The 17,231-nt window shown below is 48.7% G+C and overlaps 1 protein-coding gene across 1 annotated transcript in view; it reads right to left on the reverse strand.

Moving 5' to 3' along the window:
- Nucleotides 1-737: 737 nt before the first annotated feature.
- The window catches only part of stx5a (syntaxin 5A), a 39,704-nt gene continuing 23,210 nt past the window's right edge, over nucleotides 738-17,231 (reverse strand). The window contains exons 5-11 of the mRNA XM_041181920.1: nucleotides 11,246-11,316; nucleotides 10,373-10,489; nucleotides 9,749-9,805; nucleotides 7,941-8,025; nucleotides 5,085-5,185; nucleotides 2,865-2,986; nucleotides 738-2,190 (exon numbers count right to left, since the gene is read on the reverse strand). Of these exons, the coding sequence (XP_041037854.1) occupies nucleotides 2,031-2,190; nucleotides 2,865-2,986; nucleotides 5,085-5,185; nucleotides 7,941-8,025; nucleotides 9,749-9,805; nucleotides 10,373-10,489; nucleotides 11,246-11,316 (713 nt within the window). The 3' untranslated portion in view covers nucleotides 738-2,030. The remainder of the gene's footprint in view (nucleotides 2,191-2,864; nucleotides 2,987-5,084; nucleotides 5,186-7,940; nucleotides 8,026-9,748; nucleotides 9,806-10,372; nucleotides 10,490-11,245; nucleotides 11,317-17,231) is intronic.

Below are 17,231 nucleotides of genomic sequence, written 5' to 3' on the forward strand. Positions count from 1 at the left end.
CGAGCAGGAATCTGGGATCAAATCACCAAGGCTCAGTGATAATCACCAGCGAGCGGGAATCTGGGATCAAATCACCAAGGCTCAGTGATAATCACCAGCGAGCAGGAATCTGGGATCAAATCACCAAGGCTCAGTGATAATCACCAGCGAGCGGGAATCTGGGATCAAATCACCAAGGCTCAGTGATAATCACCAGCGAGCGGGAATCTGGGATTCAGCAGCAACTCAAAAGGGGGAGGGGGTGCCAATTCCCCATTTTCCCTTCCACCATTCTCTCCCCTCTCCCTTCCATTTCTCAGCCCTTAGAGACTGTCATGGCAGCTCAGCAACAATTAGAAAGGGCTCCCCACTGACACCTCCACAATACTGAACATGAGTAAACTTGACAAACACTTTATAAAGGGTTGCTCCCGATTCTCGCTCTCTCTGGAGGAGCCGGCAGTGAAATATGGTCAACCATGGTTATGTAATCCATAACCCGTTCACCAGTATATACACACACACACACACGCACACACACGGGTGTGACAGACATTTTACAGAATCATCCGGAACCTTCTCAGGACTCATTTTCTTGTATTTTCTGTCTCCTTGGCTGAGATCTTTTAAGTAACCGCCACGGGTTACTGGGCAGATTTAAGAGAGCTCGGAGTGGGACTAAAATCAGTCAAGGGTCTTGCTCCTTGTCACTACCTAGTGATCCCACATCCCCCCCCCCCCACCCCCCACCCCCCCACCACCCTGCCACAGCTCACAGGCCAGACCTGGGTGGCACGAACCAGGATTGGGCTGCTCTGCAAAGCCCTCCAGGGTGGGAGAGTTAAGTCTGCCTCCTTCTGGGCTCCCGCGTGCAGGAACACGGGTGAGACGACAAGCGAGCTGCCCATCCGATCGATGCCCAGCGCATCCCGGCGCCTTCAAGGGGGATGCGATGCAAGTTGGGGAGGAAGAAATTGAGAAAAGAGCTCTCGACCGTTTTTTTGGGTGTGTGTTGACGGTGGGGGGATGCAGGGAGGGAAAAGGAGGGGAGAAAAAAGGCATTGAGGGGACAGCTCAAAGTTCACATGCGGGGAGAGAGCGAGCAAAGCAGCACGTTCCAACCACAGGCCTCAGCAGATTCTAAATCCCCAGCCCAAGTTACGATAGAGTCCAGTCTTCCCACGTTGACGGAGGCCTCGCGGAGTGGAGGAGGAGGAGGAGGAGGAGGGGGGAGGGTCGCAAACACCTTCCAACTCCTGAGACGACGCAGACTGGTCCGCATTCACGTCGGGTTGCTTGCTAAGTAGCCTCATCGACGGTCAACAGTTGAACCTCGCGGCAACCCGAGCAGTGTCACGTTTCGATTTAAAAGCAGGGTCAGCGGCTGGTGGGAGACAGACGAAGGGGGGGGATGGGGGTGGGGTGAGTGGGGAGTCTAGGTGAAGAGCTGGCCTGCGGGCGTGAACGGTCTCTGTTTTTGAAGGGTGGGCCAAGTCCATTTTCTTGGCTGGAAACAGTTCCGCTCCGGTAACTCCCTGGGTTTTTTTTGCAGACCACTGACCTGGCAGGACAAGGTAGAGGAGGGTGAAGAAAACGCTGCAGTTGCACAGCAGCAGCAGTGTCGCAGGGAGGAAGAGGGAAGGTCAATGTGTCCCACAGAGGGAGGTGGGGGGGAGTTGCCGAGAGCCAACAGTTAAGTGCCCCTTTTTCGGAGGTCCAGAGGCCGGCCCTGCTGTACAGTTCTGGACTTTTCTCCTTTCGCTCCAGTTGGCTGCAGATTGTGTTTGGGGCGGTGGGGGGGGGTCCTGTTTTCGGTGGAGATCGACAAAATCCTGCGAAGAACAGCACTGCACTTGGCAGCAACGGCCACCTTCGAACTCTGGTCAGAGGGGAAAGTGTTTGGTCCAACTCTGCTGCCGCTTGCCTTTCTCCGGCCTTCAATGCCAAAGTCCGTGCAGAAAGAGAGCACTCTTGGGTGTGGGGGGAGGAGGGGGGGTCAGTGGATAGGCTGGGGGTGAGTTGGGTGGGGGAGAGAGGGGGTTGGTTCGGTTCTAGGCCAGGAACACCACAAAGACGATGAAGAACACAGCAAGGATGAGGAAGATCTTGATCATCAGCCAGCGGTTGGAGGTGACGGACTGGAAGTACTTCAGGATCTCCGAGTGGGCCGCCTCCACATTCAGCTGTGTGTCCTCGACGTTGGCGTCGATCCTACGGGCAAGGGAGACTAGAGTTGGGGCGTGGTGCCTTTGGCTTGTTGTGGACATAGTGCAGCGAAACGAAGCGCGACCCCCACCCCACCCCCCTCCCCAAACCAAAGCCCGGCCTGCCGGAGTCTGAACTCGGGAGTCTCAGTTCGCTGTCCCTCTAATGGCCGCCTCTTGCTCTGTATCCCCAAGGTTACCCCCCCCATCAGGTTTGAGGCCGTGGGGATGTGCCAGGGCGGGTGCCTGGCTGGGTTTCCCCACCCACCCCATTTTCCCGATCGCAAGCAGCAACTCCATGGTGGAATACTCGCAGTTGCTGGTGGGGGGTCTGCGGGGTGGGGGAGAGAAGGGTCCAGGAGCAAGCTTGGCCAGGATGCCACCCGTAGTCAAACAGCCCGACAGGCAGGTGAAAACTGGCCGACTCTGGCAAGATGCCTCGCACTGTGGGGAAACCAGAGTGTCAGGGCACAGGGTAGGACATCAACAGGGAAAGGTAGCTCCCAGGCTCACGATGGGCTGAGTGGCCTCCTTCTGCGCTGCACGATTCTAGGTACCCGCCTGGAACCTTATTTCTACCGACCCCTCTGGGGCGCCCGACTTGTGCTCTGCATGGAACAGTACCCTGGGCCAGCGGGTTGAGGTGGCACCCTGACCCCATCACGCCCCTCTCCATCCTACCTCTGTATGGTCTCCTCTTGCTCCTTGACCATGTGTGCAAGCTGCTGGAATATGGAGCCCAGTTCCACGATGGTGGCTTCAATGTTTTGCATTGTGTCCGCTCTGCTCTGGATGTAGGAGTCCTGGGCGGGTGTGGGGAAGGAGGAGGAGAAGAAGACACCAGGTTATACAGGCTGTTTCCTCAGTGCTCTTTGCTATGAGAGTTGGTGGAGTGGGGTGGAACTGGATCGTGGAACATGCTCCTTGGAGGGGGGGGCGGTCTCCTTTGGTGGGCAGCCACCCTGCAACCCACCACAGACCCAGGCGGGGGATGTGTGTTCAAATCCCACCAAGGCAGCTGGTGGAATTTAAATTTAATTAATAAATCTGGAATTGAGAGCTAGTCTCAGAGACGGTAACCATGGCAGTTATCATCGATTGTTGTAAAAACCCATCTGGTTCACTAATGTCCCTTTAGGGAAGGAAATCTGCCGTCCTTACCCGGTCTGGGCCTACATGTGACTCCAGACCCCACAGCCATGTGATTGACTCTTAACTGGCCCCTGAAATGGCGAGCGAGTCACTCAGGTCAAGGGGCAACAAATGTGGGCCTTGCCAGCGACACCCACATCCCATGAAAGCATAATGGAAAAAAACACTCACTGCAGCCAAGACCAGTCCCCCAATCAAGTACTGCACCGCAATATACAGGTAGGAACGCACCACCCCCACCCCACCCCAGTTTAATCCCCTCTTTGAGCTTGGTAAAGCTCCCTCCCTTCTGGGACCATGCCCTAAGAGGGCATTGGTGACCATGGACTTCCATGTGTTGGTCCATGGTTATGCTTGTCAAGGGCTGACTAGGAGACTCTCCCCCTCTTACCGCCCACTGTGGGTGTATTGGAAGGATTTGCAGGCTGACGATCAACCTGTTTGGCTATGCTACGAACACCTCTTCCATGACCATCAATTCCTGGAGTGGGACTCGGACCGGGAGCTTCTGGTTCAGAGGCAGGGGCGCTACCCACTACGCCACAAGGTGCCCTCTGTTCGACTACCCAGAACAAACTATTACATTCACAACAAACAAAAAGCACTTGGTAGCTGGCTCTTACTACAGGCAGCTGCAGGACTGGAGTCCTGGTGGCTCCCCATCCCCCCCCACCCCACAAATGCCAATCTCTTGGGTCAATGTGCCATGTGGTGCAGTACCAGGCTGAGCGACCAGTTGCCATCCCCCGACTTGTGTCACACTCCCAGCAGGGATAGCGGCAGGTATCCTTCAGTGAGGGAGGGGAGCATGCTGCCACTCAGTGGCCCCCTACAGGAATGTGTGTCTTCACATACAGGATCATGCTGCACTGCGATGTCCTCTAAAGTCGAATAGCAAACTAATGCCCACATTTCTGGCCCCCCCCCACCGCATGAAGACCAGGCTGGCCGGGTAAAAAGATGGACAGCCCCACTACTATCTAGAAGGACAAGGGCAGCAGACACATGGGGAACATCACCACCTGGAAGTTCCCCTCCAAGCCACTCACCATCCTGACTTGGAAATAAATCGGCCGTTCCTTCACTGTCGCTGGGTCAAAATCCTGGAACTCCCTCCCTAACAGCACCGTGGGTGTACCTACACCACAGGGACTGCAGCGGTTCAAGAAGGCAGCTCACCCCCCACCTTCTCAAGGGGCAATCAGGGATGGGGATTAAATGCTGGCCCAGCCAGCGACGCCCACATCCCATGAAAATTTTTTTTAAAAGCACCTGTACAGCCGTTGCTCAGGTCAAGGGTGAGGAGGGCAGGGAGAAGGGGGAGCAGTAAGGAAGGTATGGTCAAATAGTTGTCTAGTAATACAGAACTTGAGTATTGCTGTCAAAGCTTCTTGTCTTGCACTCATCAGGACAAAATGTCATGGGAAGCAACAACTTTACTGTATGAAAAGTGTGTGCTGACTGGTTGGCAAGTGGACTCTGATTGGTAGAGGTGTTGCCATGGAGAATGCAGCAGTTAATGACGACTGACAGTTAACTGCCAAGCATTGTTTGAAATTTAAACCAGGCAGCTTGACTCTGGTTGGTCAAGGCATTGGCAAGGAATGAACCAGCGAATGGCTGTCACTTATTTTGTTTAGTTGTTGCTTCCCCAATATAGGTATTCTTGCAATTGTCTTGACGATTGAAAGACGAAAAGCTTTGACAAAAAGTCTTTTTCAGCAATACTTAAGGTATGGTCCTCCCTACCTGCTCGTCGATGAGCTGAAGCTGCTGGCTGGCCTTGGCGTCCATGTCAATGGCGACATCTCCTGCTCTGCGCGCGTCATCTTGCAGCAACACTGATCCTCCTGTGCAGGCAGAGACACAGAGATTAGAGACATTAGCAAACAACACAAGGCAAATGGGGTGTTAAGCAAATCACCAGGATGGGAGGCCAAGGGGGAAAACTGATTCCCTGCGCAATGGCGAATACCATCATAGAATAGCGTCATGGAAACACCACCACCTGCAAGTTCCCCTTCAAGCCACCCACCATCCTGATTTGGAAATATATCGGCTGTTCCTTCAATGTCGCTGGGTCAAAATCCTGGAATTCCCTTCCTAACATCACTGTGGGTGTACCTACACCACATGGGCTGCAGTGTTCAAAGTGGCAGCTCACCACCACCTTCGAGGAATGGGTAATAAACGTTGGACCAGCCAGCGACTCCCACATCCTGCAAAATAATTTTTTTTAAATCCCAAGACGGTTCGGCAGACCCTGATGGGCTGAGGTTCCAATTCCCAAATCACCCCAGCATCTGTGTGTAGGAGATAGGATGGGGCTCTGCAGTACAGCAGTTAGTTGGTAGCGCAAGTACCAAGTGACAGCGCCCCCAGCCCCAACACCCCACAACTGCACAGGCAGGCTGTGTTTCTTCATTGAAGAGCAGAGTGCACAGGGAGCGGATCAACAATCCCACATTAATGCTGCCATTCCCCACCCCTATCATTACACAAAGCCCTGATAAACCCCCCCCACCTGGACCCCCATCTCCTCTGAAGAAGAGTCATACGGATTCGAAACGTTAACTCTATCTTTCTCTCCACAGATGCTGTCAGACCTGCTGAGTTTTTCCAGCATTTTTTGTTTTTGTTTCAGATTTCCAGCGTCCGCAGCCTTTACCCCATCTGCAGTAACTGAGTTCAGTTCTGGGCACCACACTGCAGGAAGGAGTGGGGGGGTATGGCGCAGGTTCAGCAGAATGATACCAGGGATAAAAGGTTTAAATTATAAGGACAGATTACACTGTCTAGGGCTTGTATTCCCTTGAACACAGAAGATTAAAAGGGTGATCAGATTAAAATGCTTAAGACGATTAAAGGATCTGAGAGTTGATAGACAAGAAATTATTTCCTCTTGTGGGGGTGAGGATGCCCAGAGCAAGGGGGCAGAACCTTAAAATTACAGCCAGGCCATTCGTTTTGAAGCCGGGGGGGGGCTGTGCACAGAAGAACAGGGTGAAGCGGTTCAGCGAGATCATGGCTCATTTGTACCTCAACTCCATCCCCCTGTTCTGGCTCCATGTCCCTCGCTATTCTTGGCTAGCGAAAATCTATCGCTCGCAGACTTCTTATTAATTGAGGGAGCATCAACTGCTCTCCCTGGGAAGGTTCTCTACACTCTTACAATCCTTTGCGTGGAGAACTGTGGCCTAACTTACAGGACAGGAGGCAGCTACTCGGCCCCTCGAGCCTGCTTCACCATTCAATAAGATCATGGCTGACAAGAATCTATCAAAACTCCACTTTAAAATTAACTGATATGTTCCAAACTTCTACCACCCTGCGTGTGCAGAAGTGATACCTAATTTCACTCCTGAGGGGTCTGGCTCGAATTTTTGGGCTAAATCCGCTAGGGTACAGTCCCTACATCCCCGAGACTCCCCAGCCAGTGGAAACAGGGTAGATGGAGTAAAACTGTCTCCCTTAATATCTTGAAAACTTCAATCACCCCTTGACGTTCTAAATTCCAGGGATTACAAATCTAGCTTGTGTAATAAGAACAGAAAATGCTGGAAGTACTTGGCAGGTTCTGTATGGAAAGAGACAGAATTAAAGTTTCAGATCAGTGACCTGCCATGTTCTGATGAAAGCAAAAGTGATAGATTTGTTAGACACGGATATTAAGGTATGTGGAGCCAGGACGGGTAGATGGAGTTAAGGTGCTGTTCAGCCATGATTCTAATAGAATGACAGAACAGGATTGAGGGGCTGAACGGCCCATTCCCAATGTTCCACAGGAGATGCAGGGAACCAGCATGGGCACAGATTGTACCACTGCTCTACAGATTCAACATACAAACTCAAATCAAATTGTTTTATTTCTAAGTTTCATTACTGCCCTCCTTTCCCCCACCACCACTAGCACCCCTTACCCCACAAAATAATTCCCCAGAGGTAACTGCTTCTTCAATATAGCTGCCAGCAATCAGACACCCCATATTCAAACCGATAAAGGACAGTAACACTCACTCACCCCATATCCAGATCAGTGAAGGCCAGGGTGTAACATTCCACTATACCATATCTGATCAGTGAAGGACAGGGTGTAACACTCCACTATACCATATCTGATCAGTGAAGGCCAGGGTGTAACATTCCACTATACCATATCTGGATGAGTTAAGGCCAGGGTGTAACGCTCCACTATACCATATCTGGATGAGTTAAGGCCAGGGTGTAACAATCCACTATACCGTATCTGATCAGTGAAGGACAGGGTGTAACACTCCACTATACCGTATCTGATCAGTGAAGGACAGGGTGTAACACTCCACTATACCGTATCTGATCAGTGAAGGACAGGGTGTAACACTCCACTATACCGTATCTGATCAGTGAAGGACAGGGTGTAACACTCCACTATACCGTATCTGATCAGTAAAGGACAGGGTGTAACACTCCACTATACCGTATCTGATCAGTGAAGGACAGGGTGTAACACTCCACTATACTGTATCTGATCAATGAAGGACAGGGTGTAGTACTTCACTGTCACATATCTGGATCAGTAATTACTGTTAACGTTTAGTGGCTGGCAATAAATGAGATGGTGCTTACCGTAACCATTTGCAGCTGATGGTGGAAGGCTCGATACTGTGGCATGTGAGAACTGCTCTCTCCTGTTCCTCTGCATTTTGAGATTCTGCCAATTAGGAAAAGGACGTACAAGACACCAGACATAAGTTACAAACCCTGAGGTCACTGGGCACATTGCATATACAGTCCTAACCCCATGTCCCCCTATCTGTCCCACTCCACATCCATTCCGTAGCTGTCTTAACACAGACACTAGGTGACATGTACGCTGCTCCCCCAGAGATACAGAGATAACACCGTTGTGTCCAACTCTCTTGACTTGGATAGCTCACAGTGATCCACAGAGAACAAATTGAGAGTCTGGACAGGGAGCAGATCTGACAGACATAAACCCTCAAGCTCAAAAACAGCCAAGTCCCCTGATTTCAGATTTAAAATGAAGCAGTGGGCTCTATCCCAGTGATTTAATTCCCCCGAGCAGTTGCTTTGCATCAGTACTGCCTGATTACGAGAGGTAACTTAGCAGAAGTTCTGACTTCTGACTTTAGTGACCCTTTATAGTCCTGATCTGCTATGTACAGGAGTCACAAGTTCCTTACCTTGCCACCTCAGATAGCATGACAGACAAGTGCTATTCCTGGCTCCACTCTGCACAAGCCATGCCCACACCTACTGACACAATACTTCTATCAGAGGGCACACACACAATGGAGCCTCAGATGTTTCAGTCTGACACAGCCTTACTGCATCTCACACAAGGAGATTTCCTGAGTGACTACCAAGACCTAAGGCTAAGGGACCTGATAACAGGTGTGACACTGGGTACAGTACATACACAGACAAATGTCTGTAATCCTCTGCGATATTTACTTCAACTTCCCTGTTTCCTGCTTTGACCTTCCAGCCTTTCACTCTCTATCAGTGGGGTTTGCTAATGGGTCGAGGTGATAGCTGGAGGGGATTAGCAGAGGAAGGAAGAGGCCCAAATGATTCACAAATAGGGATCAGAGATAACAGATGAAGCTTACTTTCATTGTGTACCAAGGCCCACCTGCTCCAGTTAATGGAATTATCTGCTGAGTACACTGGAACCAAGTTGGGATAAATTAATTACAAAATATGACCCTCAGGCCTTAAACTACAGATGAAGTTAAAAATTCTGCCCTTGCCATCTGAAGGCACTAATCCTCACTGGGCTACAATTCCATTGCAGTCTGTCCTCTGGCATCTCAACCAAGTGATTATTTTTCATGAATTAGGCCCAGGAGAGCTATTTGACAGTGGGCAGGCTACCTAGCCAAGCCTGACACACATGCGCGTATATACACACACACACACACACACACACACACACACACACACACACACACACACACATCGTCCAGTTGGGTCAGTGTACAGTGATCAGGAATGGGAGCTCAATGAAATTAGATGCAGTGTCTCTCCCCCTCCGCTGTGTTTATGAGTTATCAGCTTGGGGTGAGGTGGGGAAGGGTGGGTGGGTGGGATGCTGGTTGAGGTGCGGAATCCCCTGCCCAAAACCACTGATAGTTTATGTTGGGCTAGGGTACCAAGGGTTACAGAACCAAGGTGGCGAGATGGAGTTATCATACAGATTGGAAGAGATTTGAGGAGTTGAATGGCCTCCTCCTGTTCCCATGTTGTTACGATCGGCAACTTGCATTGATTCACCTTCCTCCATATGCTGAAAGCAGCCGCACTTTTAAGTGTGTTCTAACACAGTGACGCAGGCTGCGGGAGAACGATCAGCACTCAGCTAAGCGACTCTGCCGCGGAACCAAAGGGTTCAAAGCTAAAGTTTGCGTTACCTCTGTCCTCACTTCAAGAACCGACTTAAAATCGTTCGACATGGAAGCCAGCCGGGACTGCAAAGGAAAAAGACAATAGGTTATAGAATATCAGGTCTGAGTGTTGGCACGTTCTCTAGATCAGACAAGCTGGCACCAGCTAACTCTGGCTCGCTCAGGGGCAGGTGAAATTGCAGACATTGTGCTGTGACCTAGACAAATCATTACTGCCTCAGGGTAACTAGGGCACTGGCAATAAACAAGTTCCATTTATATAACGCCCTTACAGTGACATGTCCTGAGGCACAGGAGCACTGCCAAAAAAAAAATCTCACACCGAACCACATGAGGACATATTAGGTGACTAAAAGCTTGGTTAAAGAGGTGGACTTTAAGCAGCATCTTAAAGGAGGCGAGACAGAGAGGTGGAGAGGTTTGGACAGGGAATTCCAGAGCTTAGGGCCCAGGCACGCCGCCAATGGTGGGGCCAGTCTAGCCAGCAGTGCTCACACCCCACAGCGGTGTCCAGGTTCATTGATAAACCACGCGGAGACGAAGAAAACCAGTGGCATTCCCTCGACACTGTCCCTGAGGAGCAGACAGCCTCAGGGGTGGGTAGCCAGGGAAGGCGGGGTTGGGGGTTACCTGCAGCGAGACCACAATGGTATTGGAATGCGTCTGTAGGTGTCGACCATTCTGGCTCTCCTTGGCTCTGACGAAGTCTTGCAGTTGTGCGATCTGCTTGTTCAGGCTGTTTATATCCTATCCGTTAGGAAACAAATCACAAGAAGAGCATTTGGAACCTATGGACTAAAACATATAACCTTACAGCGCAGGAGGAGGTCATTCAGCCCACCGTGCCTGTGTCTGCTCTTTGAAAGAGCTATCCAATTAATCCCACACCTTCCCCATAGCCCTGCAAATTTTTCAAGCGTCAAATATTTATCCAATGCCCCTTTTGAAAATCCCAGTTGAATCTGCTTCCACTGCCCTTTCAGGCAGCGCCTTCCAGATCACAACAACTCGCTGTGCTTAAAAAAAAAAATTCTCACCTCCCCACTTATTTCCACTGGCCTTAGATCCGTGTTCTTTGGTTACTGAGAACCATGACAGCAGTTTTTGCCTATACTCCCCCACACGCTCCAGGTATGAATCAGCCTGTGGATGCTGGTCCCCCCGCCCAGTCTGGCTCTTGAAGCAGGGAGTCAGGATGAGCCCCTTTCCACTGCAGCCCTCCACAAGGCTCTCTCTAAGGCCATTCTAGGTTTTTTAATCGTTGCCAGTAACTTGGTTCCTCTGACACAGGAATAATAGAATTGCATTTCCAAAGCACCTTCCACATCTTAATGATGACCCAAGCCGCCTCACTGTCAGCAAGGCGCCTCATTGGCTGCAAAGTGCTTTGGGACATCCTGAGATTGTGAAAGGTGCTGTAGAAAGTAAGTCTGTCTTTCTTCAGGGGTGAAAGTCATGCAGTTCAAAAAAAACAATGCAGCATTTCAGTTTAACATGCCAAACCTGTTTGATGATGTACGTCAACTCCTCGATTTCAACAGCTTTGTCATCAAACAAGGATTTCCGCTTCGCCACTGTCACAGAATCAGAAGTCACCATCAGTACAAGTTAAAACCAACTAAAACACAAATTCAAAACAGAATCTAATCGAGGGGTTCGGGTGGTTTATATATAGAATAACAGATATCCGGGAGTGAGTTACAGACTGGAATCTAATCGAGGGGTTCGGGTGGTTTATATATAGAATAGCAGATACCCGGGAGTGAGTTACAGACTGGATTCTAATCGAGGGGTTCGGGGTGGTTTATATATAGAATAACAGATACCCGGGAGTAAGTTACAGACTGGAATCTAATCTAGGGGTTCATATATAGAATAACAGTCCAGAGATTTGGGTCCACAATCCAGGCTGACACACCCTGTGGTGTACTGAGGGGGTGCTGCACTGTCAGAGGTGCCTCCTCTCAGTTGAAAAGCGAAGCTGAGGCTCCGACTGGCCAGGTTACTATTAGAAGAGCAGTTTTTCATCTAAGAGGCTACTTAAAAAGACCCGAGAGAGCTTCAGGGAGCAACTCCACAACAGTACATATCACAGCCAAACCCAGCAGAGATGGTGTTTCAGATTTGGAACACCAGCCGATTTACTTCTTCTCTAACCAAGGCTTACTGGCCTTGAATGATTGTATGTAGGCATCAAACTAGGGCCAGCAAACATAGATTAGAGATTGAATCTGGAGCATTCAAGTGTGCGCAGTTAGCTGTGGTTTTAGCCAACTAAATTACGTAAGGAGTTGTGCATCTAGAAATTAACTGCAGCTTTCCAGAAGGTCCTGTAGAGCTTGTGGAATACCATAACATTGGGCTTAGAGCTGGGAAACTGGCCTCGGTCAGTGCTAATCCCCCTTTGCCTCCAACACCACACCTCCGCATCAACATAACCTTCTATCCATTTCCCTCTCCAATGTTTACATAGATTTCCCTTAAGCATATCTATACTTTTTTTTTGGGATATGGGCATCGCTGGTTAGGTCAGCTTTTGTCCCCCATCCCTAGTTGCCCCTGAGAAGGTGGGGGTGAGCTGCCTTCTTGAATCGCTGCAGTCCATGTGGTGTAGGTACACCAACGGTGCTGTTAGGGAGGGAGTTCCAGGATTTTGACCCAGTGACAGTGAAGGAATGGCGATACAGTTCCAAGTCAGAATGGTGGAGGAGAATTTGGAGGTGGTCTCTCATACATCTACTATCCTTGTCCTTCTAGGTGGTAGAGGTCGCAGGTTTGGAAAGGGCTGTTGAAGGAGCCTTGGTGAGTTGCTGCAGTGCATTTGATAGATGGTGCACACTGCTGCCACTGTGCGTCAGTAGTGGAGGGAGTGAATGTTTAAGGTGGTGCATCAGGTGCCGATCAAGCGGGGTTGCTTTGTCCTGGATGGTGTCGAGCTTCAAGAGTGTTGTGGGAGCTGCACTCATCCAGGCAAGTGGGGAGTATTCCATCACACTCCTGACTTGTAGATAGTGGACAGGCTTTGGGGAGTCAGATGGTGAGTCATTCATTACAGGATTCCCAACTTTTGACCTGTTCTTGCAGCCAAGGTATTTATATAGTTGTTCAAGTTAAATTTCTGGTCAATTGTAGTCCCCAGAAAGTTGAGAATGATGATAATGCTGTTGAACATTAACAGAGACGGTCACTGCTTGGCAAGTGTGGCAGGAATGGTGCTTGACACTTATCAAGCCAAGCCTAAACTTTGTCCAGGTCTTGCTACATATGGACACAGACTGTTTCAGTATCTGAGGAGTCATGAATGGTGCTGAACATTGTGCAATAATCAGCGAACATCCCCACTTCTGACCTTATGATGGAAGGAAGGTCATTGATGAAGCAGTTGAAGGAGGGTGGGCCTAGAACACGACACACCCATTCAGCCTCAAGCACTCTCTGTGGTGTCAAGTTCCACATTCCCACCACTCTCTGGGTAAAGATGTTTCTCCTGAATTCCCTATTGGATTTATCAGTGGCTATTTTATATTGATGGCCCCTGGTTTGGGCTCCCCAAGTGGAAATGTCATCTCTACATCTACCTTGTCAAACCCTTTTTTAATCTTAAACACCTATATCAGACCACCCCTCAGCCTTCTCCTCGCTGGAGAAAAGAGCCCCAGCCTGTTCGTTCATAGCAATATTTACATAGACAGACTCCATTAGAAAATGCGGAGATAGGAAATTAAATGGGATACAGCTGTCAGAAGTGTTAAGAAATGTGTCAATGGGAAGTCATATATTCACTATGGCATAGGAGGCCTTTCAGTCCAACTAATCCATGCTGACTCTCTGTAGAGCAATTTAATCGGTCCCATTCCCCATCCTATTCCTGTCACTCTGCAAGTTTACTTCCCTCAACTGAATGGTGGCACCCTGACAGTGAAACACCCCCTCAGTTCTGCAATGGGTGTGTCAACCTGGATTATGGACCCAAATCTATGGACTGGTATTTTGCATATAAACCCCTGATTAGGCTCCAGCCTGTAACTCATTCCTGGGTATCTGTTCTGAGGAAGTGTCATACGGGCTCAAAACGTTAACTCTGCTTTTCCCTCCACAGATGCTGGCGAACCTACTGAGTTTTTCCAGCACTGTTTGTATCCCGGGTATATTGCCCATCCAATTTCCTTTTGAAATCATTCAACGTCTCCGCTTCCACCTCCCTCATGGGCAGTGAGTTCCAGTTCATTACCACTCGCTGCAGAAAAAGATTCCTCCTCACATCGCTCCTGCAGTTCTTGCCCAGAAACCTTAAATCTGAGTCTCTTAATCTTATCATCAGTTAATGGGAACAGCTTTTCTTTTTCATTATGCAAACCTGTTATCATTTTGTCCACCTCTATCAAATTCCCCCTTAATCTCCTTTGCCCCAAGGAGAACAACCCCAGCTTCTCCAACCCCTAACCGTGTCACTAAAATCCCCTCATCCCTGGGACCGTTCTGGTCAATCTCCGCCGCACCCTCTCAAAGACCCTCACCTCCTTCCTAAAGTGCGATGACCAAGACTGGACACAATACTCGAGTTATGGCCTAACCAGAGCTTTATAAAGGTTCAGCATAACTTCCCTGCTTTTGTACTTGATGCCTCTATTTATGAAGCCCAAGATTCCATCTGCTTTGCTAACTGCCCTCTCCATGTGCCCTGTCACCTTCAAAGTGCATAAACCCCCAGGTCCCTACACACAGAACCTTTACAGTGCAGGAGGTGGCCATTCAGCCCATCACAGATGCACTGGCTCTCTGAAAAAGCACTCTACCTAGTCCTCTACCTTGTCTCTAAGCATTCTGCCTAGTCTCTACCTTGCACATTCTTTCCAGATAGCAATCCAATTCTCTGCATTGAACCTCATCTCCCACTTGTCTGCCCTATCCACCAATATATCTATGTCCTTTTGAAGGTCAAGACTATCCTCATCACAGTTCGTATCATCTGTAAATTTTTAAATCATGCCCTGCACACCACAGTCTCAGTCATTAATATATACCAGGAAGAGCAAGGGTCTCAATACTGACCCCTGGAGAACTCCACTACAAACCTTCCTCCAATCTGAAAAACAACCATTTATTACTATTCTGTTTCTTGTCACTCAACCAATTTCTTTTCCAATTGCCTCCTTTCCCTTTTATTCCATGAGCTGGAATTTTGCTCACAAGTCTATTGTGTGGCACTGTATCAAATGCCTTTTGAAAATCCATATACATCACATCAACAGCATTGCCCTCATCAACCATCTCTGTTACCTCCTCAAAAAACTCCAGCAAGTTAGTTAAACATGATTTTCCTTTAATGAATCTATGTTGGCTTTCCTTAATTATCCTGCACTTGTCTAAGTGACTGCTGATTTTGTCCCAAACTAGTTTCCAGAAGTTTCCCTACCACTGAAGTCAAACTGACTGGTCTGTAGTTGCTGGCTTTATCCTTGCACCCCTTTTCGAACAAGGGTGCAACATTCAAATTCTCCACTCCTCTAGCATCACCCCTGTGTCTAAGGATGACAGGAAGATTATCACTAGTGCCTCTGCAATTTCCACTCTCACTTCCCTCAGTATCCTTGAATGTAGCCTCATCCAGTCCTGGTGCTTAACTGTTTTAAGTAAATGAAACCTTCTAATATCCACCTCCAATTCAAATGTAAATTCTTCTAGTGCACCAGTTACCTCCTCTCTCATCCAGACCTGGGTAACATCCTACTCCTTTGTATACTCAGATACAAAGTACTCGTTTAATACCTCCACTATTTCTCCTGCGTCCATATACAGGTCCCCTTTTTTAAACCTCTAATCGGCTCTACTCTTTCTTTTACCACCCTTTTATTATTTATATGCTTATAGAAGACTTTGGGATTCCCTTTTACGTTCGCTGCCAGTCTCTTTTCATGCCCTCTCCTTGCTTTTCTTATTAGATTCTTCACTTCCCCTCTGGCCCTTCCATTTTCCGCTTGATTCTCCTTTGTATTTTCTACCTGACATCTGTCATACACGCACTTCTTCCTTTTCACTTTTACCTCTATCTCACTCGTCATCCAGGGTGCTCTGGATTTATTTGCCCTACCTTTCTCCTTCAAGGGAATATTCCTTGACATAGCCTGCAATACTGTTTCTTTGAAGGTGGCCCATTGTTCAGCCACTGTCTTTTCTGCCAACGTTTGTTTCCAACTCACTCGACTCAGGTGCATTCTCATCCCATCAAAGTTGGCTTTCCCCCAATTAATTATCCCTGCTCTGGATTGCTCCTTGCCCTGCGCCATGGCCAACCTAAGCCTTATGATACAATGGTCACTGTCCCCTAAAAGCTCTCCCACTGATACTTGACCCACTTAGGCCAACTCATTCCCCCGAATCAGGTCCAACAGTGCCTGCCTTCTCATTGGACTGGAAACATACTGCTGCAGAATATTATCTTGAACACATTCCAGGAACTCTCTCCCCTCTTGTCCCTTTTGCACTATTCCTGTCCCAGTCTATATTTGGATAGCTGAAGTCCCCCATTATAATTTACAATTCCTGCACTAATTTCTTTTCAAATTTGTTTCTCCACTTCCCTTCCGCTGGTTAGTGGTCTGTATATGACACCAATCAATGTTATTGCACCTTTTTCATTCCTTATCTCTAGCTAGAGGGATTCTGTCCTTGACCCCTCTGCAGCATCCCCTTTCTCCAGTGCTGCAGTGCCACCTTAATACTGCCGCTCCCCTCACCCATCACTTTTCTTCCTTTCCTGTCTCTCCTAAACACCTTGTACCCAGGAATATCTAACAACCAGTCCTGCCCTGTGAGCCAGGTCTCTGTTATAGTAATATCATAATTCCATTTGCTCGTGGTTCACAAATTTTACTAACCACACTCCATACATTCACATACATGTACATTTTTTACTTTCCCCCTTACTCTGACCCCACCGAATGACTTACTATTGCCTATGCTAATTCTATCAAACTCTCCATGCATTCTATTTACCTTGATACTACTCTCTGATTATATCCTCCTTATCAGTTAATACTTCTCTACTTCCCACTGCCAGTTTTTCTCCTCTCCACTCAATTTCCACACAGGTTCCTATCCCCCTGCCAATCTAGTTTAAATAGCATTGGCAAACATCTCCTCAAGAACATTAGTCCCAGTCCTGCTAAGGTGTAACCTGTCCTTTTTGTACAGGTCCCACCTGCTCCAGAACCGGTCCCAAATCTAAAGCTCTCTCTCTTACTCCATTCTCTAGCCACATGTTGAACTGCTCAATCTTCCTATTCAAATGCTCACTAGAACGTGGCACTGGGAGTAATCTTGAGATTACTGCTCTTGAGGGTCCTGCTTTTTAATTCCTTTCCTAGCTCCCGAGGATCTGCTTTCAGAGCCTCATCCCTTTTCCTGCCTATGTCACTGATCCCAATGTGGACCACGGCCTCTGGCTGTTCAGCTTTCCATCAGGAGTGAGCCATTAAGTCTAAATTGT

This window comes from Carcharodon carcharias (genome assembly GCF_017639515.1).
Source record: "Carcharodon carcharias isolate sCarCar2 chromosome 37 unlocalized genomic scaffold, sCarCar2.pri SUPER_37_unloc_1, whole genome shotgun sequence".
Classification (NCBI taxonomy): Eukaryota; Metazoa; Chordata; class Chondrichthyes; order Lamniformes; family Lamnidae; genus Carcharodon; species Carcharodon carcharias.